The following is a 9,964-nucleotide window of genomic DNA, read 5'->3' on the forward strand; positions in this document are numbered from 1 at the left end:
TTATGGCTGTAATTCAACAAATACCCCAATTTGGCCAAAGTTCATTGACCCTAAATGACCTTTGACCTTGATCATGTGACCTGAAACTTGCACAGGATGTTCAGTAATACTTGATTACTATTATGTCCAAGTTTCATGAATCAGATCCATAAACTTTCAAAGTTATGATGGTAATTCAACAGATACCCCCAATTCGGCCAAAGTTCATTGACCCTAAATTACCTTTGACCTTGGTCATGTGACGTGAAACTCATGCAGGATGTTCAGTGATACTTGATTAACCTTATGTATAAGTTTCATGAACTAGGTCCATATATTTTCTAAGTTATGATGACATTTCAAAAACTTAACCTTAGGTTAAGATTTTGATGTTGATTCCCCCAACATGGTCTAAGTTCATTGACCCTAAATGACCTTTGACCTTGGTCATGTGACATGAAACTCAGGCAGGATGTTCAGTAATACTTGATTAACCTTATGGCCAAGTTTCATGAACTAGGTCCATATACTTTCTAAGTTATGCTGTCATTTCAAAAACTTAACCTCAGGTTAAGATTTGGTGTTGACGCCGCCGCCGCCGTCGCCGCCGCCGTCGGAAAAGCGGCGCCTATAGTCTCACTCTGCTATGCAGGTGAGACAAAAATCTTCTTGATTTGCTTGCATGCTGTCAGCATGGTATGTTTACACCAAGTTTACACCAAGACAGGTAGCTAGCCCCCCCCCCCATATCATCGTAAACCAAAACTGCATGGACTCACAGAGTCATTTAAGTTTTACAAAACTTTCATCATTGATTCCCCAAACACACTTCAAGCTGTCTGCCTAAACAAGAGGAGTAGCATGACAAAAGGGAGTCACAACCTATTAAAACAAGTGATGATCTGTTCGTGGGAGAAGAAGACGAGACATCGGATAACACCCAACAAAATAATTTACTATACAACAAGGGAAGCGATGTACTCTATCCATTCATACAAGTGCATCACAAAACTAAAAATCCACTCCACAGTTGTGAAAACATACAGATTTATAAAAGAGTGCAGTTTTTTTCTTTATTACCCACACTGTATAATTGGACCTACATGTACATGTAGTTTAAATTATTTTATGTTTTACATCATTATATGAAAATCTAGAAACAGAAGAAAACTGATAGCCCCCCTAGGCAGATGAAAGGCATCTTACACTCACTGTCATTTTCATACAGGTTGAAATTCCATACAGAATTTCAAAATGGTGATTTCATTCTACCTTGAAATATCAAAGTTGAGATCCAAACAGCTCATGCACGCAATACAGTTTTTTTTTTTGGCTAGCAAAGTTGCTACATTTATAAGCATAGTGCTTAATATCCCTGGCATATGGAATTCAACAAAATCCTCTCCAATACCATCGATTTGTAATCATCATAATCATCAGCCAAGTGCAGATAAGGACATTAGCTTCAAACATTGGACATAATCAATGCCCTTTTACATCTCCCGACTAGGAAGAAAAAGTAATAACGGGTTATTTTCTTAAAAGCATAAATGTATGCGCAGAACTCAAGGTAACTCTCCCGTCATTAGGCAAATATGCTTTAAGTGGTTAATACACCGACTGCTCTTATGAATGCCATTCAGCTAATGCACTTAACGCGACTAATCAAGACAAAACGCCTTTTCATACATCTTTCATCCTTACTCAAACATGCAGGAATGAAAGATTTTTGAGACCCTGAATAATTACTTCGAAGAATATCATTATGCATTTACATATCTGTTGATGTAAGACTGAAAATTCAGCGCTGAAACAGTTAATCCCCGGTGCTAAGGGGTAGAATATTGCTCTTAAAACATTAACCCTGGGAGGGCTAGCTACAGAGCTTAAATGCAATGCTGAACTGTTGAGGTACATGTATATTATTTCCTTAAACAGTATCATCATGCTTTGAGCAGATTCTATTGGTGAAAAACTGTTAATCCTCGGTGCTTAGAGGTTTACTATTGCCCAAGCATTAAACCCTGGAGAGTAGGCTAAAGAATTGAAATGGCCATGCTGAACTGGGTTTTAATATTACTTTTAAAAATATCAAAAAGCTTTTACATGAACACACACTTTCGATCTAAACTTCAGCACTAAACCTGTTAATCCTTGGTGCTAAGAGGTATCACCAGGCATTAACACCTGGAGAGGTAGCTATTAGAATGGAAGTGACACTGAACTATTGGGGTTTTATTATTGCTTGAGTATCACAATGCTTTTACATCTACAACAGACTCATTCTGTGTATAATTCAGCACTTAAACTATTAATCCCCAGTGCTAAGAGGTTTACTATCGCCCAAGCATTAACCCCAAGGCGAGCAACAGAGCTGAAATGCCTGGATGCTCAACTGTTGGGGTTTTGTGCAAAGGTCATGTTTAATGGGCTCGACTTGACAGCGATGATTTATTAGTCTGAGCGGCTAGCCTTTGTTTTCTTCTGAGCAACAGTGTGGTACCCTGTCTGAGTAGAAGCGTCTGATTGGCTATTAATGCCTTTCTTATAAGATTCTTCACATCTGCTTTACAAATTTGATTAGCATTTTGAGGAATTTGAGAAAAGATTTCACCTACATGTATTAGTTCTGCACAGTTATGTGTAAAAAATAGCAGCTTTACAAAATGTGGAGCAAGTCACGATGCGATATCAGGAAAATTATTCTGTTTTCTGATCGGGAATGTAACGGAAATCATAAAATGACAGATATTTTGCAGGTGTAAAAGCAAAACACAGTATCTTTGAGAAACATAACCCACAGGTTTGATAGTACACTGTAGATGATTTTCAACTTTTGCAGGGCCATTGCAGGTTCTCAAATGGTCAGAGGGATTTTCAGGGTGCAAAGCAGATTACTAGAACTCTTATGTATAAAGGCAAAAAGACAGCATGTCTTCTACAAAGATAGAAATTTATAGGAGTATTGTTGCAGGCTTGTAACTATAAAGTCCTTTCTGGTTCAGAGAGATGTGAATGTACAAACCATTGAAAATAAACCATTTGGAATATTAAGAGGAATGGACAAGTTCTTGGAGGCTTTTTGGGGTGTCAAAGTTCTGATCATGTGATTATATAATGGAAGGAGCTGAGGCTGCAGTCACATTTTTTTTTTTTAACACCCATTTTATTCATGTTCATTCAAACCACCCATATATGTAGCTGGTACAAAAAATGTTAAACAGCTGTTCTTAACTAGCCTTACGTCTCAAAGTGTTTGCGAAATGATGAATTTCTTTAATGCACCTGCATGTACATGTATGTGTCAGAACGGGTATAGACTTTAAAAACATTGGATTCAACAAAATAAAAACTGTAATATATGGGCCCTGTAACACAAAGGTTAGCAACTGATCTTATGCTTGATTTTCACGATTGATTGTACATTGTAGTCAATGCAATCAATCATAATGATATACTTCTATGATGATTGCTAAGCTTTGTGTTACTCGTCCCTCGATCTTCATAAGATATGAAGTCATCCATTCAAACAAAATGGTGACCTGTACTGATCAGGGTCCTGTTTCACAAAGACTTGTTATAGAAAGTCAAAAGGGGTCTAAGCTTTCGATCCTAGCAGAATCTTCGTCGGAGGCAAAATGACAATCATATAAAGTGGAACAACCATAATATAGACCAGACAAACTACAGCAACACTAGAAACAAGGAGACAAAAGGGGCATTAGTGAGTAGAGAAGACCAATCAGGTTTAGTGAAGGGGATGAAAGAAAAGGAGTAGGCAGACACAAAGGGAAGTTAGTGTAAGTAAGGCCAGTGAAAGACCTCAAGCCAAGAGAGCAAATGATATGACTGTGTATACATCAGCCTTACCTGTAGAAGCCAATAGCATCTCCTGTGGAATGTAGGGATGATTGCAGAGTGAACGTAGTTTCCATAGAGACACTGCAAGGAGGATTTGGAACATCGAAAGAAGAGACAAGAAGCGAGAAAAAAATCAATAACAAAAAAGTAAGTGAACGGGGGGGGGGGGGGGGGGGGAGACTGCCGCAGATCTTCGTTCTAATATTGAGGAGTAGTAGGTGATGATTTGTGCGCAGAGGTTGGACGTGGAGTTATTTGGAATGCACAATTTCTGCTCTACACTTCGTGTACAACACATACATGTATCAAACAGATGATTAAACAAAAGAGGGCTGTCATTAATTTTTTTTTTATTCTCTTGGAAACGCACACTAAATCTTTACCTGTTTCAAGAGCAGGGATGGTATTCGGTGAAGTGGTATTTTTCATCAACAAAATTTATAGAATATAGTTCATATACATGTACAGTAGATTGTATTCTATTCAAAACTGTATTTATAATTTCAGTTCAAAAGTAGAGATTCATGAAAAATATTTGTACATGTAATTGCCTTGTGTACTTCTTCTATAAATATGACTTCTTTGATATGCTTGATATTTACACATAAATTCCTTCTGTCCTTTCATAATGACAACTGGTTTTTATCACTGTATTTAAGTTTGTGAAAAAAAATCTGATTCCAATCTTGAAAATCTTGAAAAAGGTACTTGAAAATCTTGAAAAAGGTACTTGAAAATCTTGAAAAAGGTACATGAAATGGTTGAGATACGAAAGGACTTACATCCACTCCTTTGATTTTGAGTTTCATGTGATCTTCCCTTGTTGTCTTGCAATCTCTTCTTTTCTTCCATAGGTAACCATCGTTCCTGTATTTGACCTTCTTTCGATTGTACAGGAATATACTCCCACTCTCCGCCCTGTAAGAATAATAAAAAAAAAGTCTCTATGATCAACTCTTTTTAATAGTTGGCCGGAGCAGGAAATACTGATGTACAGTTTAAATACTAGTAAATACTGGAAAATCCTGCCTCAAAAAATTTTGAGGAAAATGGGAAATAGTTGGAAATGCAGGGAGATACTGCACTTCTTTAAAAAAATTCTGGAAGTGCCAGGTGTTTCTCACGCATAATCTAGCATATCCCGGCAGTACAACTCTACTTCACAGCATAGCATTTACAAGTTTTTTTCCCCCATGAAAATAGCCAATTTTTTTGAGTGATACATGAACATCAAAAGTGATGTTCCTGTTGACCAATACTTTGAAGTATATTCAAAACCACAAACTCAATGTCAGGTATCCCCCTTCTATACATTTGTATAAAATTTAAATTCATATAACACAGGTGTGCTTTTTCCTTTTCATAATTCAGATTACATAATAATGAGTGTGTAAAAACCCTTGAAGGGCAGAGCAAAGACTCCAAACCCATGTAAAAAAAAATGCATGTTTTTATTTAAAAAAGGATCAAATTACATGTACATCCTCCAGTGATCAAGTGTGAACCTCATCTATGATCTCTGAAACCACACAAAAATTTAAAAAAAAACTTCTGAAAAAGAAAATACCCTGAAGTGGCTTAATCTGATTGGTTACATTACGATATCACACTAACAGGGCTAATTGGTTCATTTAAGTTACATGGAAAACATTTTACATTACATGTATAAGTTCAGGGCTCGACACTAGCGGCGGTCCGACGGTCCCAGACCGGTAAAAATCGCTGTCGGGCCAGTAGATTTTCAGAAATAGGAAGATTTACTGGTCCGACATGACCAGTAAAAAATATCATTTTCGGGCCAGTAATTTTTCCAAAAATAGCAAGATTTAAGGATCCGACATGACCACTACTAAAATCCACTGTTGGGCCAATAACCTTTTCCAGAAATTGTCAAATTCACTGCAAACTATTTCCCCCCCGTTAAATTCTGTCATTCACACACAAAATACACACACTAGAGTAGCATACAGTGTACATGTAGCCAGCCACACAACCCACGTGGTAAATTCTCTACTGGCTGCGCGAACGAAGCTTGGCTAAACTCTGGCAGAAATCTCTCACAGAACTGTAAAAATTCACGGTTCATACTCATGAAAGGCTCTTATAATGTCCATATTTCCTAAAAATTTGAGTAACTCTGTCATTTGTAAGCAGTAAAAGGAGAAATTTTCACTTCTGTTTTGGTTCAAACAGATCGGGTTTCGGGTGATATCTTCTGAATACATAATAGCCCCACATATGCATTTATGTGTGTGTTGATACACTTGGTTTCTGACTTTCTTTCGTAGTTATTTTAATTGAGCCAAAAAGAAACTGATAAATTATTTGATGATAGTTTTAGCTTTCTTCCTATCTTTCTTTCCTTCTTTCTTTTCAATCTTTCTTTGTTTCTTCCCTCTTTTCTTTAATTTTTTTTGTTACTGTCTTTCTTTTTTAATTTCCCTTTTTTCTTTAATTTGTTCTTTCTTTCCTTTTAAAAATATTTTTCTCTATTTCTTTTTTCTCTCTCTTCCTTCCTTCCTTCCTTCCTTCCTTCCTTCCTTCCTTCCTTCCTTTCTTTCTTTTTGATATTTTTCTTTCTTTAATTCTTGAGTCCATCCATCCTATATTCATCTCTTCTCTCATTCCTTTCTTTCCTCCTTTTTACCCTTTTCTTTCCTTCATTCTTTGTTACTTTCTTTGTTTCTTTCTTCCTTCCATCCATCATTTATTTACCCTTTCTTGTTTTTTTTTATTTCTTCCTTCTTCCAACCCTTTCTCTCTTTCTTACATTCATTCCTTCCTTTCTTATTTATGTCTTGTTCTTTCCTTTTTCCCTTTGTTAAACCTATCCTTTTACATGTACCTTTCCTTTCTTTTTTTGACTGCTTGCTTCCTTTCTCTCCTTTATTCTTTCATTCCTTCCTTTCTTTGTCTCTCAGTCTTTCTTTTTTTCTTCCTTTCATCTATTCTTTTCTCTTTTTTTTTTAAATATTGCTTGCTTCTTTCCTTCCCTTCCTTTATTTCTTTCCTTCTATCTATCATTTTACCTTTCCTTTATTTCTTCCTTAATTCCTTTCTTCCTTCTTTCAATCCTTCCTTCCTCTCTTTCTTTATTTTGACCTTCTTTCCATCTCTCCTTTTACCCTTTCTTTTTTATTGCTTCTTCTTTCTTTCCTTTACTACTTACTGGATTTGTTCTTTCTTTCTGTATTGCTTGCTTCATTTCTTTCCTTCATTTCTTTTTTTATTTTCTTTCTTTCTTTATTTATTTTTGTTCCTTCTTTATTCCTTCCTTCCTTTCCTTCTTTAGTTCTTTCTTTTTTTCCTTCCTTCACATCTATCCTTTCTTTACCTTTTCTTTTTTTCTTCCTTCCTTCCTTTCTTTCATTCTTTTCTTTCTTTCTTTCTTTCTTCGTTTCTGTCTTGCTTTCTTTTTGTCCTTCATTCCTTCATTTTATTTTTTTTTGGGGGGGGGAACGAAAGGCTAGAAAAATAAACTTGCGCCTTTTTTTAATGTGTTCTTTATTTTTTGGGACCAGTAGATTTTAGGTTCGGACCAGTAAAAATGTGAAAAACTGGTTATCTACTGGTCCGACATGAATAGGCTGGACCAGTAGAAAAAATGGGTTAGTGTGGAGCCCTGTATAATATAAGAGAATTAAATGCCTGAGTGCACATCTCAAATCTGCAACAATTGGACCTACATGTACATGTATAAAGAGATGGACATTCATCGCTTAGATAATGAATTCACTTTAGGTGACTGTTATTGTCATCTGAATATTGTCTTGGTACCTGTCTACTTTTGATCATTACCATGAGAAGGGCCTGAAGCAGTTCGTGATTGGAACTTTATATTTCACAGATTGTATGCGCAGCTGGTTGGTTACATTGCAATATCACACTAAACTGGACTAATTGTTTCATTTATGTTACAAGGAAAACATTGTACATATTAGGGATTTATTAATTGCCTTAGTGCACATCTCAAATTTATGCAACATTCATTACTACAGTTTTTCAAATAGCATTGAAAACTCTCTTAAGAATTGTACCTATTATATATTCCTTTTTGTAAAAAGCAGAGTGTGGACGTTCCTAATGCTGCTACTACACTTGCACAATTTTTGGTTCCCGCATTGTCACAGTTTTATTGTACCAGTTCGTCGTTGGTTCCTGCCATAGTCCCGACTAGATCAAGACATGTTCACGACAAGTTTACGCATTGACACAACATGTTCACGCAGTCTTTACAGGTAGTTTGTGTATGTTACCAGGGGCTAATCCAGTATCAGATCCTACATGTATATAGGAACAATAGTGACTATCATGCTTGTGCATGGCCAATACATTTCTTTGTCAAAGTTGACGCTGGATACGCTATTGGTCACGTCATTCAATTCATTATCATTCATTGCAGCATAAAATCAAACTTCATGAATTGCCATTCGATATAGCCAAACTGCGCATGCGTATGCCTTTGAGGCGAGCAATTCTTATGCGAGTGTAAACTATGCGCAAACTTTTGCTTAGTCTGTTGCAAACGACTCGTAATATCGTCGTGAACTAGGCGTGAACTAGTCGTGAAATGCGTGCCATGGCACGACTTGGCCTGACAAGATTGCGCACAGTTTACAAATAGTTCACGCCAATAATTCCCAAAATTTGTCGTGCCAATATTTCAGAAATTTCAAAATTTTGGCACGACACTTCAAGCATTGTTCCGCACTGGCCCGCACACTTCATGACATGGAACGAAATGGCATGACTTGATGCATGAACTATTCAGGCCCCAAAATTGTGCCAGTGTAATAGTAGCATTATTGTCCAATCGCAGTTGTAAAACAATGTTCACACTGCCTCAAACAGCATTAAAGATGTGTTCATACAAAACACTAAAATCAATTAAGTTTTTTTACACACTTCACCCTCATATTTCCTTTTTTAGCAAAATCAAATCCACACTTGAGTATATATGTATCCAGATGTAACACCCCCCCTTGATCCATTTCCATTTAACTATTTGACAGTCTACACCGACTTTTGTTGTTCTTGCCCACATGTCTTCCATGTAATAAAGGGAATAAATTCAGTTTTCAAATTTGATTAGCCTCTCTGGTTGTCAGAGAAAAGCCTTCAAGTATGTTCTCTACTGTCCAACGTAAAAAAAAAGTGACAAAAACAAAATTTTGTATAGCAGTCATTAAAAAATGAGGGGCAAATTGCAATACCAGGAAATCCATTCCCTGTAATCATATTTTTATGACAAGATATTAAAGATAATGCACTTTGACTCTTCACAAATCTGAGATAAATCTGTTTGACCTTTTTATGGGGAAATTGTTTGACCAAGACTGCTGGAAAAGAAAGAAAAGATCAGCAACTGAACATAAAATATTCAGAATTGATTCAAAAGAAAAAAAAGTTACTAAAACCTGGAAAGGATAATGCATAACGTAAGATTTACAGTGCACACATTGAAACATACATATGTACAGTCACAGTGTAATGAAGTCATCCCTTTCTCAATTTTCCATTGCATCTCTTTCCAGAGATATAAAATGCAGATCTAATACCAACCAACAAAACTCCCTTAAAAAAAACACACCTATAGATACAGTTTTATGTCTCAAATTGTCCATGAAATTTCTGATTTAAATTCATGGCTTCCAGTCCTCCCATTGAACAAAATGATCAAACATTTGCAGTTAAAGAGCAATTGAATTTCAAATGCCATTCTTCAAACTCGATAATAAAATACCATGAATAATTCAAAATGAAACAAAAAAAGTCTGCCCGGCCTGTTCCCTTTGTCACCATTCTCCGGCATTTATATTCAGTGTTGATGAGACTGTTTATTTGGAAAGAGCCCTCGTATCTCTTTCGAATTTGACGAGTGTTTTAAGGCGATGCTGCGACCAAGCAAAATTGATCCTTAATTGAAATGCTTATTTGATAAATGGTTGGCGGGGATTGAAATTAAATCTGAATGGCCTTCCAAAAGGAAAATGTCCCAAGCTATTTGGCTGGAAGCGATTGAGTAGGTGGCTTGACGATGAACATCAGAGGGATATTTCTGGGTGGTTCTCCTTGGGAAGTCACAGACAGGGTCATCCTGTCTTCAATTCTTGCATGGCTTTGA

General features: G+C 36.4%; 1 protein-coding gene across 1 annotated transcript in view; it reads right to left on the reverse strand.

Annotated features, from left to right (window-relative positions):
* Positions 1–4,754, reverse strand: part of LOC129276062 (calmodulin-binding transcription activator 1-like) — a 36,071-nt gene extending 31,317 nt beyond the window's left edge. The window contains exons 1-2 of the mRNA XM_064109127.1: positions 4,623–4,754; positions 3,850–3,921 (exon numbers count right to left, since the gene is read on the reverse strand). Coding sequence (XP_063965197.1) covers positions 3,850–3,921; positions 4,623–4,649 — 99 coding nt within the window. The 5' untranslated portion in view covers positions 4,650–4,754. The remainder of the gene's footprint in view (positions 1–3,849; positions 3,922–4,622) is intronic.
* Positions 4,755–9,964: the final 5,210 nt, after the last annotated feature.

Source organism: Lytechinus pictus, chromosome 14 (assembly GCF_037042905.1).
Source record: "Lytechinus pictus isolate F3 Inbred chromosome 14, Lp3.0, whole genome shotgun sequence".
NCBI lineage: Eukaryota > Metazoa > Echinodermata > Echinoidea > Temnopleuroida > Toxopneustidae > Lytechinus > Lytechinus pictus.